This window comes from Netta rufina (genome assembly GCF_964035555.1).
Source record: "Netta rufina genome assembly, chromosome: 7".
In the NCBI taxonomy this organism is placed as follows: domain Eukaryota; kingdom Metazoa; phylum Chordata; class Aves; order Anseriformes; family Anatidae; genus Netta; species Netta rufina.
The window spans coordinates 9,180,013-9,199,376 of record NC_140130.1 but is presented as its reverse complement, the minus strand read 5'-3'; the positions used below and the strand labels follow the sequence as shown (position 1 = coordinate 9,199,376).

The 19,364-nt window shown below is 38.1% G+C and overlaps 1 protein-coding gene across 5 annotated transcripts in view; it reads left to right on the top strand.

Moving 5' to 3' along the window:
• The window catches only part of WAPL (WAPL cohesin release factor), a 155,177-nt gene that overhangs the window by 124,496 nt on the left and 11,317 nt on the right, over window positions 1-19,364 (top strand). For 4 of the 5 annotated variants that reach the window (XM_084289735.1, XM_084289736.1, XM_084289737.1 and 1 more), the window contains 5 exons: window positions 3,442-3,537; window positions 6,308-6,460; window positions 6,712-6,848; window positions 8,814-8,925; window positions 14,189-14,416. In XM_084289735.1, the coding sequence (XP_084145861.1) occupies window positions 3,442-3,537; window positions 6,308-6,460; window positions 6,712-6,848; window positions 8,814-8,925; window positions 14,189-14,416 (726 nt within the window). The remainder of the gene's footprint in view (window positions 1-3,441; window positions 3,538-6,307; window positions 6,461-6,711; window positions 6,849-8,813; window positions 8,926-14,188; window positions 14,417-19,364) is intronic. The other variant, XM_084289739.1, reaches the window with a different exon arrangement.

Here is a 19,364-nt window from a genome sequence, read left to right as displayed (position 1 = left end):
CGCAGTGCTTACAGATTGGTCGGTATCGATGCTGTTTCTTTGCAATTGTTTTGAAAATTTATCTGTGTGTTTCAAAAGGGAAAATGTGAAGGTTGCTCTAAGAAGTGGTTGCAAAGGAGGGATATGTTTATGCCCACATCTGTGTGAGTGTGAGAGGCTCCAAGACATCTGCATAATTGATTAGAAAATATTTCTAGAAAATTCTGTTGTAGAAAGTATTTCTTTGGAAACAATATGTTTGTTTTTTTGTTTTGTTTTGTTTTTTGCAAGTGTTTGTGGTGGCTGAGCTGTTAGTGTGAGCCAGGATGTAGCTGACTGAGGAGTCCTGGGATCACAGGTGAAATCACTTGGATTTAGAAGGGCAAGGTAGGACTAGGGAGAGGAGCCAAAAACTCATCTTCCACTGAGTTTTGATTTTTAAGTAATTACCATTTTCAGTTACAGTTTGGGCTCTGTTAAAAGGTAACTTTTAAATGTAGACCATCTTTTCTTGAAGCAGATGTTTATTGCTGGCATTACTTGATTTCTTACATAAAATTCGTATTCCCTGTATATCGTGTTGCTAGTACCAAAGCAAGCTGCAAAATTACATGTCACAAAACACTCTGGGATATCCCAGCTTTTCATCTGAGAAAGGGGTTAAAGAAAATCATGTGAGTAAAGCTCATTTCAACCCCAAGGCTGCCAACACTTCGGACAGGCAGTGGGCGAGGGCCGGCCCACCTGCTGCCTAAGTGCCTGTGGTGAGGTGAGCCTCCTGAGGTGAGGCGATGGAGATCCTCTTGTGCTGGGCCTCGTGTGGCTGTGCTGCTCCTGCGCCTGCCGAGGGCCGTGCTGGGTTTGTCACAGTGCTCAGGGCCTGAGGAAACCAGAAGCGCAGGCAGGTGTGGTGCTAGCAAAAACCTGTTGCACCAGGTGAGCACATACAGTGTGCTCTTCCCCGAGCTTCATAAAATCAAGAGTCGTGCAGCAGCAATGGAGCCTGCCTCAGTCCGTCGTGGGCACGAGTCCAGGAGGCACTTCTGCCCAGCCTCACGCGTGTGCGGCATCTCCCTGCCACATCCATACCAGACAGCAAACTGAGTAATACTGCTGTGTTTGTATCCTTTAAGCAGGGCTAGAATACCATTTGAGGTTGTATCTGAGATTTGAGACGAGTAATAAGGAGCATCCTGTGCTAACAGGACCTTGGCAGCTGTAACGCAGTACGCTGTTGTCAGAATTGCAGTAGTTAAGCTTCCCTGCAAAGTTAATAAGAATTCTGCATGATCTTTTCACCAGCAGTCACACTAAGCTGAACCTGGCACTAAATATACTTTGTACTTCCTTGCTGGTTATTTCACAGTGTGTTATTTCTTTGAATTACCGCTTACATCATGGAATCAGAGAATATCCTGAGTTGGAAGGGACCCACAAGGATCTTCGAGTCCAACTCCTGGCTCCATGCAGGTCTACCCAAAAATCAGAATTCAGACCATGGGACTGAGAGCACAGTCCAAACGCTTCTTAAATTCTGACAGGCTTGGTGCTGTGACTGTGTCCCTGGGGAGCCCATTCCAGTGCGGGACTGCCCTTTGGGTGAAAAACATCTTCCTGATATCCAGCCTGAACCAGCCCTGTGGCAGCTTGATCAGGATAAGGTGCCCAGAAATTTGCACCCTCTCTGCCACAATATAAAGCATGCACTGTGATACTCTTCACAGCTCTTCCACAGATTAAATAATAAAGTGAATGTGTAGAAATCAACCAGTGGTTCATTGTCATTACAGACATTTCTGAAGCATTGTATTTTTCTTGATTTAGGAAGGCATCTTTTATTACGAAGTTCTCTCATTTGTTCACCACAAACCCTTATTCAAGTTCATGGCAAGAACTTGTTAATCAGAAATGCATGGGGGATAACACATCTTAACCACTGTGTCAACAGTCCCGTATTTTCTATACAGCACCATTTTCCTGATTTTTGTACAGTTTTGTTCATAACTGTAGCAGCATGAACTGTTTTAAGTTTCTCACTTTAACTCTTTGAGCCTGATGCAATTGTCAGGAAATGGTGTCAATTGGTGCTTCTGCTACATGGGAAAGTTCAAACTTTGAAACTGTTACAAAAACTTTATTTTGTTATGGCTGTCTGTGACTGTTGTGGCTATGTGTGGCTGCTGAAAGACTTTTTATATCTGTCACCTGAAAGTGTCTGGTTTAAAAGAGCTACTTTGGAAAATAGATAAAACTGCTAAAACAATTGGATGATTGCTGCTGTTTGGTACGTGAGCTCTGCTTTTAAAAAATAAAAATCAAAAATCAACTAAGGTAAGTTTCTTAGGACCAGGACAAAGCACAGCGTAGGAGGAAAAGAGGCTTTTTGCTTGCTTGGAGACTGAAATGATTTAGGGCTTGACAGATCTTTTGGGCTCTGAGAAACTCAGCTGAGATTTTCGTTCTGTTAGTGTTCTTCCAGGTTTTGATAGTCAGGCCTTTCTCTTGTACAGAATGGAAGGATGTAGCACAATAGGGTTTTAACAGTAATGTAGAAACTCCCGAGTTACAAAATCTGCTTACCAGCTCTTGAAATGCTAAAGCTTTGTTACACTTCACAGAGTAGTGTGGAATCAGTAGATGATTCTGCTGGGTTTGCTACACATGGCTCACATTTTGACAGAAAATTATTTTTAGTGCCCAACTTCTAAAAATATTTTTCCACATGTAAAATACTATATAGGAGCATGTGAGAAGTTTATGTAATTAAATAATTTACGCAGTATTGGAAAATAGTGGAAAATTATAATGGCATCAGTCTGAAATATGTTATGTAATTAGATTGGTAAACTCATGTGCTAGAACTACAATGCTGCCGTAGCTTCCTCAAAGACTTAAATTGTATTTCCCCCAAATTGAAAGATGGTAAATTTTGCTACATCTTTGATTTGTCTTGACACATCTTTGGGCAGGAAAAATAAGCTTAATTTATCAATATGGATAAAGGCATTTTATTTCAGTATTTTTAGTTCTTCCAAGCATCAAGATCTAGGTTGATTTTGCATGTTGATTCCAAACTATTCATAATTCCTACTGATGTGGTGTTTACTGTCAATTTTTTTTCTCAGTAGCTGTTTTTGTCTTTAGGAATGTTGCAGACCTTTTGTATTTGAACAAATTTTAAAAGGGAAAAAAACTCTGAAATATTTTAGCCATTTGTTTTTTGCCATTTGTAAAGGTCCACATGTCTGTAAACCCATAAGATGCTTCAAAGCCTTTCAGATTGTCTGATATGTACTATATTGAGAATTTGAATGAAAACTTGTGTTGCTAAGATGAGAGAAAGGAAAGAATGAAGCTCATTTTACTTTTTACTTTGTCTCTTTTCTTGGTGTAGCCATTTTTGAAGTATATAGTGCTTACAAAGAAATCTGCATAAAAACATTTTGATTTTTTATCTTGTAGTCTCCCACAAAAGCTGTATATAATGCTAGACACTGGAACCAGCCGGAATCAGAGGCTCTGCCAGTACCACCAGTTTTGAAAACTCCCAGTGTCCCAGTAAGTAGACTGTTTATTTTTTCTCAAGTTTAGCAAATCTCCATTAAAGATTCCCTGGTATTCTTTGGAAACAATGGAAGTTACTGATAGTTGGTAATGTCACAGTGATTCAGAATGAAGTCCACTTTGTGATGTGAGCCACTGGGTATTTGAAAGAAAAGGAAATTGTAGTGGAAATAAGCTACAATGGTATTTTCCGTATCATTTTAAGTTGTAGATACCTAAAAAATACTCAGAATTGTGTTCCCTAGCCTGCTGAAGTTAAGCTTTCTAACAATGGACTCCATTTCGTCTCCTGTGAGAATTAACTTGCTAATACCCATAAAAAATCAGCAATTTGTAGGTCAAAAAGAAAAAAATCTGTAGAGAGATTTTATTTATTTTACCTTTATGGTGGAGTAAAGTTTAGTTAATACCTGACTAGAGCCTTTAGCAGTATAGGAGAGGTGAAATGTTCTTTATATACATAGAAAGACTGATATTAACATATCAGATATAAACATGCATACAAGGTGTTAAGAAGAGATGAAAACAATTCTTAAAAAAAAATCTTCAAAAAACAGTGTTTATTTAGAGCTTTAAGGTAATGATTTTTGGATTGCTTTTAGACTCTGAGAATCCAGGGTCTTGGACTTAAGTACATGTAAAAGCTGTTACAGGTTAGGCTAGGAGGACATTGTATATTGTCAGCAAACGTCACTTAATTTGTGGTGTTACTTGCATGAGAACAGAAATCAGAATGCAGTTATTCTAGCACTGATGTGTCTTCAGCTTTTGTTGTCACCAGTTTGGGTTTTGTTTTTTTTTATTTCTACCTGTGTGTGCTTTGTTCTGATAGCTCTTTGTTTTGTGTGTGTGTGTTTTTTGTTGTTGTTTGTTTGTTTGTTTTTGCTGTCCTCACTTTATTCAGAACAGCCTTTCTTCAATGTTAACTGCACTGCCTGGAAAACACAGATGATTCATATTGAAGTAACTATTAGCAGTAGTTTTTGAGAAGAGCAGAATTTTCAGCCCTGGCTTTTTCCTTTTAAAAACAAACAAACAAACTAAACTCCCTGCTCAATTTGAAGTGTGTGCATTTGAACTGAAGCTTTAATTGCTCACTGAACCTTTGTATTGATACTGACTTTTATGAACTACTCTGATAGACAACTTTAAGGCAGATTTTGTCCAAGTCTTCTCAGACAGTCTTTGAATATATCCTCTTCAGATTAGTAGAATGTCTGGATCATCCGTATTCAAACAAGACATTTTATCTTTTGTCAAACTTCCAATTTGGAACCATCAGTATATTAATTAAGTAATATGGCAGAGGTTTGACTGAACAAACTACTTAGGGAACCTGTTTGTGGGTGTTCCCGATGGGATGAAGTATACCTGAAGTTACTTCAGTCACATTCTTTTAACATCGATTTCTGTGTGCCTGATCAAGACTCGAGAGTAATGAGGAATGAGCCTTGTTCCAAATGTTCAGCAGGAATTACTGCACCGATCATCCTGCCTCTTCAATTTCTGTGCATACTTGTTAGCTATAAAGATACGGATAAATTTGTTTTCAATTTAGAGTGAGAAACTATAACATGCAAACTGTATGTGCCAAATATTCTTCCTTATGGCCTCTCCAAACTCCCTTAGAATTTGTTTTGAAGGGGAAGCCTTTAACCAAGACTTGGGTGAGATCATTACCCTTCAGTGGATCTACTGCTTTCATAAACTAAGACCAGAGTCCTTCATTCAGTGCTCTAAGCCAGCTTTTCAGGGTGGTTTATTATCTTTTTACCGCCAGAGCAAATACTGAAGTGCTGCACGCTGATAGAGGCAGTGTTGAATGAATACTTTGTTAATATACCAGGTTGTTTTGGCTTCTATCTTAATTTTGACTGCTAGTGTACAGTGTACAGCAATAAGGTTTTCATCTCTTATATCCCCTGGAGTGTGTAACAGTTGCTGTGTATTCTGTGCCTGTGTTCAGTTCTTTCCTACCTGTTGCATGTTCTAAACAGGTTTTGCTGTAGTATGTTTTTTCTAAAAAAAAAAAAAAAATACTAGTAATGCATATATGTACAAGGCCAGTGTATGGAAAACACCTATTTGAGGCTTTCACCATGCTTTCCTTACTTGTATGAGAATTATGATACTACAAAAATGATGTTGGGAGTCTTCTACCTGCAGACAAAATACACTTTGGAGTGTCAGGTTGGTGACGTTAGCTTCTGATAGCTATACCCAGAGTACAATTGTGTGGTAGCCTCCAGTAGTTAAAAATGAGAGCAGTAGTCATAGTTTTTCAGCTCAAGATTTGTTGAGACAATGATTCCTCAGTGCTGTGATTGTATGCAGACCATTGGGCTTAATGGCGGTTCAGTATAGCCACCAATTCAATCCTGGAAGCTCCAGTTTGAGGGGGTAAGATACCTGTAACTATCAACAAATAATTGTTTTGCAACAGTCAGATTTGTTGCTTCGCTTACCCTTAAAGAACCACTGTAAAGGATCCTTTTTTTTCAGTTTCAGAATTCACTGGAGTATTTCTGACTACTTAGAACTGGTTTTTGTACTTAAAAATGCATGTACTTTCTGACACTGTTAATTTTTTTAAGAGTAGGTACATTATCACACAGCTTACGCAAATCTTGGCAGCGTAAGGCAAGGACTAAATAGTCCCAAAATGTGAGTTTGACAATTGCACACCTGTACTGTTTCCTGATGTATTTAGTGTATGTTTACATGCTCAAAACATCTGCCCATTTTAGCACTTTCTTATTAATAGGTAAGGCTATCTTCAAAGGAGGCAATTCATAAAGATGATGGAGTTTTTAAGGCTCCTGCACCACCTCCCAAAGTGATTAAAACTGTGACAATACCTACTCAGCCCTATCAAGAGATAGTAACTGCATTGAAATGTAGGAAAGAAGACAAAGAAGTAAGTATTCTTAACAAATTTTTAAGATAAAGAATTTTTGGTAATTCTAAGTACTGAAGGAACATTGTCAAAATGAAATTTGGCTTTTCTATTAAAGATAATATTTTTTTTATCTAAACAGTTGAATGGCCTTCCTTGACTTCTTAATGTTTCCTTGCCCTTGAAACTGAATAGATTTAAAACTGTACTTGTTAAGGTTATAATCAATCCCAAGAGCAACTTACCTAGGTCAAAATATTTGTCTCTTCCAGTTATACACTGTTGTTCAGCATGTAAAGCACTTCAATGATGTAGTGGAATTTGGTGAAAATCAAGAGTTCACAGATGATATTGAGTACTTGCTAAGTGGATTGAAGAGCAATCAGCCCCTAAACACACGTTGCCTTAGGTAAGATATCTTATTATAAAACACTGAACGTATTTTTAAATAAAAAAATGAATTAAATATCCATTAAAGAACTGGACAAACTTATAAATGTCATTTGGTAGTTAGTTTCCCAGCACTTCCACTGTGAAGTGTAACATTTGAAAATAATCTTGAAGGTGACAGGCTGTGATTAATCATTAGTACGAAGGAGATGAAAAGATGAAATAGAAAACTGCACAGTAAGATGCAAAACCTGTTTGCCTTACTCTAAATTAAAAAAAAAAAAAACAGGCAAACAAAAAAAAACTTTGTTCAGTGTGATTTTTGAGTTGCATACTGTGTTTAAAGAAAACCTCAGTTCTAAAATAAAATCTGTAAGATTATAAAGTGTGCTGACTGTAATCTAGAACTAATCTGTGGTGATGTGTTAAAGTCTCCAACTGTGTTGTCTTCATTCTTTGTTGAGAAGTAACATAGCTATCATCCACTGGAACCACTGAGTAATACCTCAGTATTAGTTGGTAGCTTTCCTAAGTTGTCTGGAGTACTCACTGCACTTTTAATGTTCCAGTTGCACATTACCATGAAATTGGTGTAAAAAATGTTACAGTTGGGCTTAGAAAAAGTTTATTCATTTTTAATATTGGGTTCCATTCTCCGGACATAAAATTAATTAGTGATGTTCTGTACCCACGTAATTTATTATCTTCTGTTCTGACACTTGTGAATTGCCTCTCTGTTTACCACAGATAAAATGCTAGAGAAAGGAAAAACTTGAAACCTAAGACACGGGTGTTGAGGATGCTTAGTGATTTGGCTGTGGATAAGAAAAAGCTTAATGATTTCAGGAGAGTTATTATAAAAACAACTTATTCTTTGCATTCCTCAAAAAAATAGTTATGTTGCTTTAGTATAAACTCAAGAAATCTGTTACCCTATTTGCATTTACGTTCTGAAAATAAATTAATAATGTCATGACAAGTCACGAATATTTTTCACATTATACTTCCTCATATGGCAAGCTTCCTAAGACCTTAAACCAACTTCTGACTTGCCAAAATTTTATTATTGGTGTAATTTACATAAACGCTACAATATTTTTTATTTCAGTTAACAAATGGAAAGGAAGTCATATTTGTAAATGAAATCCATGTGTAACAATAGCAATTGATGTAAAAGAATCAGAAGCTGGTAGATGAGATCTAACTGGTGCTGCTGTGATGGGCGACAAAAAGGCCTAGTTGTTTTTAAAACACTATACTATATGAATCTCATATTGCTTCCTTGGTAGTCATGGACGACTTCATTCCAGTATAACTCCCACGTTACTCTACATTTTAAAAGCAATGTATTGCTAATTGTCCATGTGTTGGGCTGTGCTGGGAACAACAAGACAAAATTCTAACAAAGATAGGGGAGAAACGTCTTTTTTGAAAAATAGAACTGTTGTCATTGATAAGACCACTGCATTAACTTCAGATTTTTCCTCATCGGTGGTGTTTTCATCAACTATAATTGCAGAAATATTAAGTATTTTACTTGCGAAGGTAGTGTCAGACATGAACACGACTAATCAGTCAATTAAATAGATCACTAATAGATTGTGATGGAAGCTCATGTTCATAATTTCTAATCATGTCTCAATCTGTACAGAGGTCTCCTATGCCTCTAAATTGGTTTCATGTTTGATCCATTAATACTGCATTTTTAATACAACTATTCCAAATTATTTCAAGTTTTGTTTGAAAGAAGCAAGTTCAGGGAATGCTTTCAAATCCTGTTCTTGGCCAAAGTTTGGTAAGCAACTTCTGAATAAAATGCTGGTCTCTTTACCAATTACAAAGGTGGCTTATACAAGTTTTAGAAGAAACGTCCTGACAAAGCTTGGTATACAGTCAGTTGTGTAATTTTTTAGACTTGTTTAGCTACAGTTTTTGTAAATATGGTGATATTAGTTGTTCTAATTCAGAATTATTTTTTTTCTAGTGTAATCAGCTTGGCGACAAAGTGCGCCATGCCCAGCTTCCGAATGCATCTGAGAGCACATGGGATGGTAGCCATGGTTTTCAAAACACTGGATGATTCCCAACACCACCAGGTATGGATAGATTGTGTATTTTATTATAGTTTTGCCGTACCTGTCTACTCCAAGGTCAAACATCTAGTGCAGTGTGTATCTAGAATCAATAGTGTCATTTGAGAAACAAGAAATAAGTTATTTGTGTCCCAATGACAAATTCCCCTTCCACTGTTTACATGTTTCTAGGCTTGGACAGTTTTTTAAGAAAGCTTTTTAGAAATAGCTTTATCATTTTATTTTTTCTTCAAAATAGATTTGAAGGAAAACTACGTTTTTCTTTCAAATAAAAATACTTGAAATTAAAAAGGAATCTTCTTTATATTTAAATATGGCTCTAAGTGCTTATCTTCAGACTTGCTTGAATGTGAATTGTTTCTTTTTCTCTGGCTTTTGTGGGGTTTCTTGCATGTTTGGGGCTTGTTTCCTTGAGCAGTGCAGTAATTGCATTTGTGGGATGTCTTGAATGTGTGCAGTGTTCTGTGATAAATTTCAGAAAGGTAAATTTTCAGTTTTTATGCTGATAGGACCTGAGACTTGAAAACCCAAAGCATTTTGTCCTTTTCTTCTTACAGCTGAATTAAGCTTGTAAAACTGTTAATAGAAAATGGTTCTTGTGGGTGACGTCTTCCCTTTTTTTTTTTTTTCCCACCGGTTGAAAACTCTGCATCTATGGGGTACCCCTTGAAGTATTGTTACAAAAGCTGAACATGGGAAATGTTACTCGAATGAGGTGATAGTTATGTGTATCCAGTCAGGTTTATTATTATTTTTAAGTAGCTCAAGAAAAATTTGTACCCACAGAAATAAACATTCAAAAGATTGCATTTGGCGTCTTACAGTGATTGGGGGGAAAAAGCTATCAAGTTCTAACTCACTAATTTTAGAATAAAAGCTTCTTCCCCTATTCCTCACAAATTAGCAATGGCTAACTGTGAAACACGAACCAAGTTCAATGTGTTCATTATTTTGTGAGCTATCAAAACAGTGCTGAGTGATACTAGCATAAATAAAATATAGTCATGCTATTCAGGACAGATACCACCACTGAGTTGTAAGAGATCTGCAGAGGACAGCTATAGTCACTTGGAAAACATACAAGCTTTCTCAGTGTATTTTAGGCTGTCGTTTAACAGTTACCATTATTCCTTCATTTTTCAAAAGAACTTGCTCATACAGTTCAAAAGCAAATTGCATGCTATTATTAGTCTGCAGTAGCAAAAAGCATTGATTATATTCACTATTTTCATTGTATCTGTTGAAATGCTTCCTTCTGTCAAGAAAAAATGGAAGTTAATGTTTTAATATATATTTCTTGGTGTATGTTACGGTGTTATAAAATCGCTGATTTATCAAACTACTAATAAATACTAAAATACGTGCTTTAACTACTGACGTCATATGTTTCAACAGTGATCTTATCTGTATAACCTCACTGTCTTGTTGTTTTGAGGTTGTTTCACTAAACTTTTTAAGATGGATAGAAATTTCTGAGTATTAGTGCAAGGCAACTCTAGAACAATAATTCACACTAGGCTCGACTTGCATGTCTCAAATCCATTTAAGATGAATAGACTGGGGGGAAAAAAAGAAATGTACAGCTGTTTTGTTGCTATTTTCTGTCACGTGTTTTGGAGATGGGAGATAACTGTCACAATGATAGTGCTAATGGAAACAAATACAAGTGTATCCTGCATTCAGTAATGCTGTACAGTGAATAGACTGAGAAAACAGAAGACTTGCTTATTTCCATAAACATATAAAATAGTGGTTGTAGAGCTGTAGTTCACTCAGCAGAAAAACAAACAAACAAACAAACAACAAGATAACCAGTTACATTATAGAGATGTGCCCCCAGAATATTTCCATGAAAAGTGCTTGCAGCATGTAAATTTCTTGTAGATTGGTCTTTTAAGCTGACTTTGTCTCTTCAGCTGTACGCTAAAGGCTTTGGAGTATTGTTATTAATTTTTAAACTAAAATCTATATTTTCATTACAGTTGTCATTAGTTAAGCACAGAAATGTGGTTTTGTAATGTCTTCAGCATGTGAGGAAGTAAAAATAAATAAATAAATAAAACAGCACATTAAATGTAGTGCTGAACCCTAGAAAATAACCATCTGTTCCTGCAAGTTGGAGTATAAATAGAGTGAGCAGGGGAAGGCAAGGATGAGCGTGGGTATGACTGGCCTGCAGTTTCTGGAGTAAATGTTCAACTAGGATGTCTTCCTGAATACTGTACAAGTATGGTTTGCAACTCCATAGTTAAGTATGCCATAAAGTTTCTGTCCAGAGCAAATACTATTTATTTTACTCTTTTCTCCCCACCACAACACTTGTTAGGAAGCAGGATGTATTTTAAGTGTCTTCAGGAATAAAATGGGAGAGATGAGATGGAGCAAGTTCACTACTCCAGTCTGTATGGGTGTTTTTTTTGTGGTTTTGATTTTTGAGGGTCAAAAATTAGTTGTACAGATTTCTGCCTTTTCAACATCAAATTCGATGTATGATAGAGTATGAGTTTGTCTGAAAGCTATGTGGTTAATTGTTTTTAACATTTACAAAAGACCAGAGCAAAATGTATTCTATTTAAGAGTTGCTCTTTTTTAAGATGAAACTAACTTGTTTATAAGGAGTAAGAAAAATGAGCTTTAGCAAACCTTATTGGTGGCATGTAGTTGAAGCAGGCTCATCCTGTGGTATAAGCACTGTTAATATTTGAAGTCCTTGCTTATTTTGCAACATTATTTTCCAGTTGCTCTTGAGCATTTGGAAGCTTACTGGCCTGGTTGCTTACAGGTTTTCCTTGTTGCAGGAATCTCGTTCTTTTTAAAAGTACTTAACTCCGCTCCCTTTTGCTGGCTGGCAGTGCTCCTGCAGCCTGAAAATTTTGGTATAATGTCTTAGTCCCCACCTTGGTTCCTTTCTGACCTAAGCATTTTAAAATCTGGGTTGGAAGGTCTGAAGGGAAGTGATGACAGGTGCTTATGTGAGGGAAAGCCATTACTCGCTGTATAATAGGAAGTCAGTTGGAAAGGAAGCAAGCCTGGGTGAAGTCAAGGGCTTGGTGCAGGGGCTTATGAAATGAGTCTGATTGCTATTACCAGACTTCAGTGTCTGTGAGTTAGTATTCTGTGTAGCGACCGAAGAGCAGTCTCTGGCTTCTTGAAATGCATAAGAATTGGTAGTCCAGATTATAAATTCTACCGTTTCCCTCTTGACTGCTGTGTAGTTTGTATTTCAGAAAGTGTTTTGAAGGCTTGAGCATTTTTCCACCAGGAAGGTCACCTGGATAATGCTGGTCACTGGAAGATAGCTTTTCATCAATGTTACTAGAGCAGTTCCCCCATTTGATGAATAACAGTGAGGAGTGCTATGTTACCTTTGTTTTATATGGAATGTGTTTTTCCTAGATCCTGTTCTAAGAACTGCTAGTCTGAAGGAACGGAGTACAGTCACTTCCCAGTAATCTGCAATTTTTTACAGTTTAAACTAGAAACACTTTATTGAATGTAAATGATAAAATTGCAAGGTTTATTTGAGAAAGACAGGACATGCGTTTTCCTGTAATTTCTTTTCACTAGCTGCAAAGACTGCTTCCTGCCTTAAATGATCCAGCTGACAAATCTGGAATAGTGACATTCATAGCTAAGGTGGATTTTTTTTCATTTTTTTTTTTTCTGAACAACTCTGTCTTGAGGTTGTACTCATGAAAGGAGATGTAGATTTGGAAAATTGCTTCCTTCAGTATTCCAAATGCGTTTTATTCACCTCTGCCCTTAAGGGTTTCCTTGACTCAGAAGGGAGTTTTAACATACCTTTTGATAGACTGTCAGCTGCCTAATCCTGCTTTGGAAATGCTGGTACTGCATTTGTATGTCAAATGCAGTACCAGCATTTGGTATTTGACATACCATGTATGTCAAATGCATTATGGTCATACCTGGTCATACCATGTATGACCAGGTATGATAATCACTTCTAAAATAAACAGAAGCAGCAAATGATTGCTTTGATGGTTAGCTGAACCCTTAACAAAATGTTAATCTGTTGTGACCCAGAAATTCTGCTCCTTCCTGTTGAGCTGTGCAACATTCACATCCCAGACTTAAATTAAATTCACATCACAGAATAAAACTTTTCTGGAAAAGCTTTGAAATTACCCTATATGCCAAAAAAAAAAAAAAAAAAAAAAAGCACGTTGACTGTTCTTTCAGGGTTGAACTCAATAATTAACAATTATTTGTAGTAAAACACACATGCACAGCTTTTTTTTTTTTTTTTAATTTCCTCTGGATGTCTAGAAAGGGTTCTGACAGTGTTGTGCCTAGCATAACTTGATTTTTTTATTCTTTATTATCACTTGGACCTCACCTGGATAGATATCGCTTGCACTAAGAGATGTGTACTTGCTGGCACTAGGGACAGGTAGCCAAGGTCTGACCTCTTCACTGCTACTGTGGTTTATCTCTTTCTGACAGCCGTCTTCTGCCTTTGCTTTTCTGGGTATTCAAGAAGATGATTTTTAATTGTTTCTTGAACTTGAAGAAAGTTTAAGTATTCTTTAGCCAGTAAGAGGTTCCTATATACCATTTCTGTCAACTCTCCATAAGGTAGAGGTGGTCAAACTAATAGGATTAGCTTGTTAAGAACTGATGGGGAGGAGGGCTGGTTTGATTAGTGCTTTGGCTACTTTGAAAGAGCAGAATTCTACTGGAAATTGAACGTGTCTGGGCGGGGGAAGGTTTGGATCAACTACTGACAGACAGACCTGCTTGGCAGAATCGGAATGTATGTCACTGGGCATTTTTTCTTTTCACGTGTGAATGCTGTCTTTATGATCTCTATCTTTTTGGTGTTCTCTGTCACCAGCTTAACTCATATAACTAGCATTTTCACCTACCTTGCCACATGTCCTGTACCTTTTACTTTGTTCCCCTGCCACCTGTCTCTTCTGTAATTGCATATTATTGGAGTTACTGCTTCTTATTCTGTCTGCAACAGAGTCCCTTAAAAGTAGAAAAACCTGCTTATCTTCCAGGCTTTTGTAAATGTATTAAATGATTTATGTCTTATTTGTATGGGGGAGGGAAATATGTTAGTAAATTTCTAGAATGAGTCCACTTATGTACTGAAGTAAGTACTCATGCAAGTGCTAGTGGAGCCTGGGACTTGTCAGGCTTTTTCTTCTGTAAATTTTTATTTTGTTTATTAAAATTTTTTAAAACTTCTACCAAACATAAAACTAAAAATATATTTTTTTCTTTCCTCTCCCAACCGAAGAACTTGTCCCTTTGTACAGCAGCTCTAATGTACATCTTGAGTAGGGATCGTTTGAACATGGATTTAGACAGAGCTAGTTTAGATCTGATGATACGGCTTTTGGAATTGGAACAAGATGCTTCTTCTGCCAAGCTCCTGAATGAAAAAGACATGAATAAAATTAAGGAAAAAATTCGGAGACTATGTGAAACTGTTCACAACAAACATCTTGATCTCGAAAACATCACGGTGGGTATTGTGCTTTTGTTTGAAAGACAACAGTAGTGGAATGTTTAATAAAATGAAATTGATAGTATCAGCTTTAATTTCCTATATCACAACTCAGAATTCATGATGCTGTCTGCGATGGTGAAAGTGTTGCAAGTGTTGATTGCAAGTGTTTTCTTTTTTTGAACTTAAAATTTCCTTCATAAAAGCCAGATGAAGTTATGTTCTTCAGCTCTCTGGTTCACTGACTGATAAGTTCGTTAAAGGTAGCTATTAAAACAAGTAACAGCCGTGTGTTAAAGGATCGCATTCAGTTTGACTTTTGTTTATCTGCCTACATTTTCATCTATGTATATTCCTTCACAAAGAGTAGTGGTGGTTATGTGGGAATACGAGTGTTGTGTGTTAAAGTGGAGTTGTGGTACAGGAACTTCTATTTAATAATAACAATATTGTCTGTCTTCCAGAAACCAATTTTTCTCTGCAGGGAGTGTAGTAGCAGATCTATCAATAATCTTACCTGTGGATAAGGGTTGGCTTTTATACTTTGTTTCTCGAGCGTACTTGTTTTTTATGAATGCAACAGATGCACTTCAGATGCAACAGAGTGAACACATGTTGTTTAAAAATAAATTTGGCCATGGTTTGATGCTAGTTACTGAGCTAGCTTGAAAAATCAAAGGGTAAGTTGCAAGTCTTCTGAGAAGAGTATTTTTAAAGACTTGATGACAGATTGACTAGATGACTGGTCATAGATGGCACAACTTAGTGCTTTTGCTTTCATCATATTTCAGTATGACATGTTAAGATGTTAATTTTTTTAACATCTTTTAATACTTTCTTTAAAGTTTCAAGATTGTTATAAGGTTTTTGCTATTTTTAATCTAGTTCTTCACAGTGACAGGAGATCTGATCTATTGCTTATGAAGTGAGCTTTTTAGAGTTTTATCTCTGCAAGAGATGTTTCAACTCATCAGTAACCTGAAGATAAGATTGTGTTCAGTGTTCGAGTAGTCTAAAAGATGATATGCCTTGATGAACCGGCAACTTCTTCTGTAGTTCCAGTGACTTCTTTTTGTCCTTTTGACACCTCAGCCCCAGCCCAAATTTCAGATGTGGAACAGATAGCTGAATTGGCATGAAAAGTCAGTATTACATAGCATTGGGAAGAGTTGAATATTAGGGGAGGAAGGTAGTCTTGATGGCATAATTCTTAACCTTGATAAGCAATTTAGGGTGACAAAGGAGAATTATTTCAGTGTTTCAGTTTTAGGCATGTTTCCCATAAGTGTGTGGAATCTGTAGGTAAAGAACTCAGTTACTTTTCTGGCCTTTAGAATCTGCAAAAGCAGAAAAAATTTGAGTTGATGTTCTCTGCCTTCACTGTTAAGTCGTGTGATAAAATCTTAAGATATCAACACAGAACAAATTTTGTTTTTTTAGGTGACAATTAGCAAGGAATTGGTGTAATTACTGTCTTAATTCTGAAGACTCATATAGCTCGCTATCCCAGTGCCAAGGTATCTTTTGCACTACAAAATGTAAGACAGCTCTGTTTATTAAGTGTGGAACAGCTAGCATAGGTTCCTGATTGCTAAAGCATCCAGCCACGCTGACCACTGTCTCCTATTACAGCTTTTCTTATATTCATGATCTCAGCTGGCCTAATGTTTTTCATGAACTGTAATTCCGTTTTTGTTTTCTTAAGCATGAGTTTTAAAAGGGAGAGGATATATTAAAGGGACTCAGTCCTGCAAGAGATACGTCCATGAGAAAAGAATTTTATCATCACACGTGTTGTTTTTTTTTCCTGAGGCATCTTGATTTCTTAAAATTATATTGAGCTGTTGTTTCAAATGTGTTAAATACTGTAGTACCTCACAGATGGAAACTGGTTCCCTCCCAGCTGTGCCATCTAGAAGTAGACTATTCCAGTGTTCTGAGAATATTTGCAAACCAAATGATACAAATAGTTTCTCTGTCAATTTATGATAGTTGCAATGGTAAGTTGAGACAATAATGAACTTCATGTGTGGAGCATAAAGTTGTGTTCACATTGGTCTCTGTCATGAGGTATAATACGTAATCTGTTTTGTACCAGATGACAAACAGGCAGAAAATTTTAACAAAAAATGCAAATCGGGGGAAAGGGGGAGGGTTATAGAAAAGATTTGTACTTTTTCAAACTCAGACATAAACACTGAGAAACATCCAGATTGCAACAGCTATTTTGATAGCTCCGGTTTGTGCTTAACCAGTTACACGTTAGGTTTTTGAATCTGAGCTTCAATGAAGGTGACCAAAGTTGCCCATATCTTTAACAGACAATGTTGTTTGTGTTACTATATCTGGAAACTAGTTTGGGCTAATTCTTGAGTATTCATAAAGCTGTTCAAAGGATTTTGTTTTCTAGACTGCTATGAACAACATTGAAAATGTAAAGCCAGAAATTGAAAAGGACTTCTCTGTGTGTTCAATTTCTTCCAAGTATTTTCTGGTTTAGGAGAAGATCAAACCTGAAACACTTAATCTTCCTGATAGCAAATTGCACTTGGCTGCCAGTCAGCATAGCCCAGTGTAGTTGATGCTTGCAAGCTAGCTCTTATCCATTGCATCATGATGAAAATGTTCAGAAGTGACTTCTCTTTTCAGTTGGTGAAGGGTTATTTTGTTTTTCAGTCTCAGCATAAGGCTGAAAACTTAAAGAAAACACGTTTTGAAACTTTGGTCTTAAAATTTTATAGTAATTGACATAATATTCATCAGAATCATAGAATTATCAAGGTTGGAAAATACCTTCAAGACTTTACTCAAAAGCAAGAATTAAATCTTGAATGACAATTTTTAGTATATACATGTTTTTAAATGTTCTCTTGACCAGTTGTATGAATATCAAATAATATTATCCTGGAGTTTTTGAAGTCTCACCACCCCTTGTAGGAAGACCAAGTACTGTATTTGAAGTACTATGTGGACTTTGAGATTTCGTGGAAACACATACAGAAGATTAGTTAAATCTGTTGTAGCCCTTAAAATCTCTAAGGAGAGTCTCTGTTCAGCTTCTACCAATCTGATTTAGGTTATGCCTGGCTTCAGATACCTATGTTACAGAATTTTCAAGCTCAGTCTGAAAGCGTGAAAAATTTTCTGAAGATGGGAAAGCTGTGGAGAACTAGGGATCTGTCAAACTGTAGTCTGCAGGTTCTTTCCCTTCCTCCCTCAAAACACTTGCTCATTTGGTTGGCATCAGAAGGGCAGTTCTACATCCATTGCTTAAAATGTTGTCTGCTATTATGTTTTTAACTTAATTTGTAAAAGCAAGGTTTTGGACCTTTTATCTCCCAGTGATAAGAAAAGTTTGAAACCAAGTGGGCCTAACTTCCTTCCTGTGGGAGGACTGAGTGAGTAGCTGCTGGCAATTAAAGATGGTTACCTGTTGCCAGGGTGGTGAAACAGTGGCAGGAGTAATTGCAGCTCTGTGTTTGTTTCCTCTGTGATGGGAAATTGAGATGCTGATGACTCAGTGAGCAATGACCTGTAGTAGATTTGCTGCTGCTCATGTTCTTTTACCCCCACGATGCTTTCATGACGCAAGGACACTTCCACTTACATTGGAGAAATGCAGTTATTAACCTGTATGCTCATCAGTGACTGCTGCAGAGGTTGCTTCTGAAAAAAAATAAATAAAGAGTTACTTTTGGGTAGTAATTCTTCTTTATCAGCATTGATCTTGAACTTTCTTCTCCTTGGAGATCAATAATCTGGAAAAAAAAAGGAAAGCAGCTGAAGCTGTCAAGGTTGGTGGGGAGGAATCATACAAATAACAACTTGGTTTTCAAAGACAACAGGGTGTTTATTCAAGCCTGGTTAGTACTTTGTTGAGGCGATCGGCTCCGCGGCAGACGTGTTCTGCAGCGGAGCAGGGGACCGAGGCGGGCAGGGCTTTTTGTCCGGCATCGAGGCCACTCGGGGGAGCCGCCGGGACCCGGCAGTCCTCGCGAGGGAGGCTGACGAGGTGCGGGCGGAGCCAGCAGCGCCCCCTCCCAGGCTGTTTAAAAGTTGCCCCTAGGGAGCGCGAGCGACCAGGAGCGCGGCGAACAGGGCATGGTGCGTCGAAGGGCATGGCACGGTAGTTTGCGCGGGCAGGGCGAGCAGGGGGACTGTTGCAGCTGCCTCTCCCTTTGGTGCTTGTAACCTGCTTGCGTAGAACCTGACCATGGTATCAACCAGGCAGAAAACCGTGGCCTCCGCATCTCGTGCGGCATCTCCAGCCACGGTCACCAGTGTGGCTACTCAGACGGAGGGCTCGGGGAAACATGCAGCCGTCCAGGTCCTGGGCTGCAGAGTGTGCCCCCAGCCTTCTGTCGGTCTCCGACAGCAGTGGTGGGTATGCCTGTGGGAGGTGTGCCCAGGTTGAAGAACTGCTCAGCCAGGTAGCGGAGCTCCGGGAGGAGGTGAACAGGCTCAGGAGCATCAGGGAATCAGAGATGGAAATTGACTGGTGGAGGTGCACTCTACCCTCTCTGAGGCAGGCTCACGAGCCTGCCACAGCACAGGCGTCTCCTGTTGTGCAGAAGACGGAGGTTCCCTCCTCCTGCCAGGCGGCGGGAGGAGGCCTAGATCAAGGGGGGGAATGGAGGCAGGTGCCTATTCGGGGTGGTAGGCGAGCCCTCTCTCTGCCCACCTCACCTTCTCATCTACCCTTAAATAATCAATATGAAGGACTAGAACAAGACAATCTGAATGACAAAGTAGATAAAAACCCATCCCAGTTGGAGGGGGCGCCTAAGACAAGGCGACCTACACATCACATTGCCACATCATCCTTCAAAAAAGAAAGAAGGGCTATTGTTATGGGGGGCTCCCTTCTGAAAGGGACAGAGGGACCGATATGCCGACCGGACCCAACCCGCAGAGAAGTCTGTTGCCTCCCTGGGGCTCGGGTGAGAGACTTTGCCAAGAAAGTCAA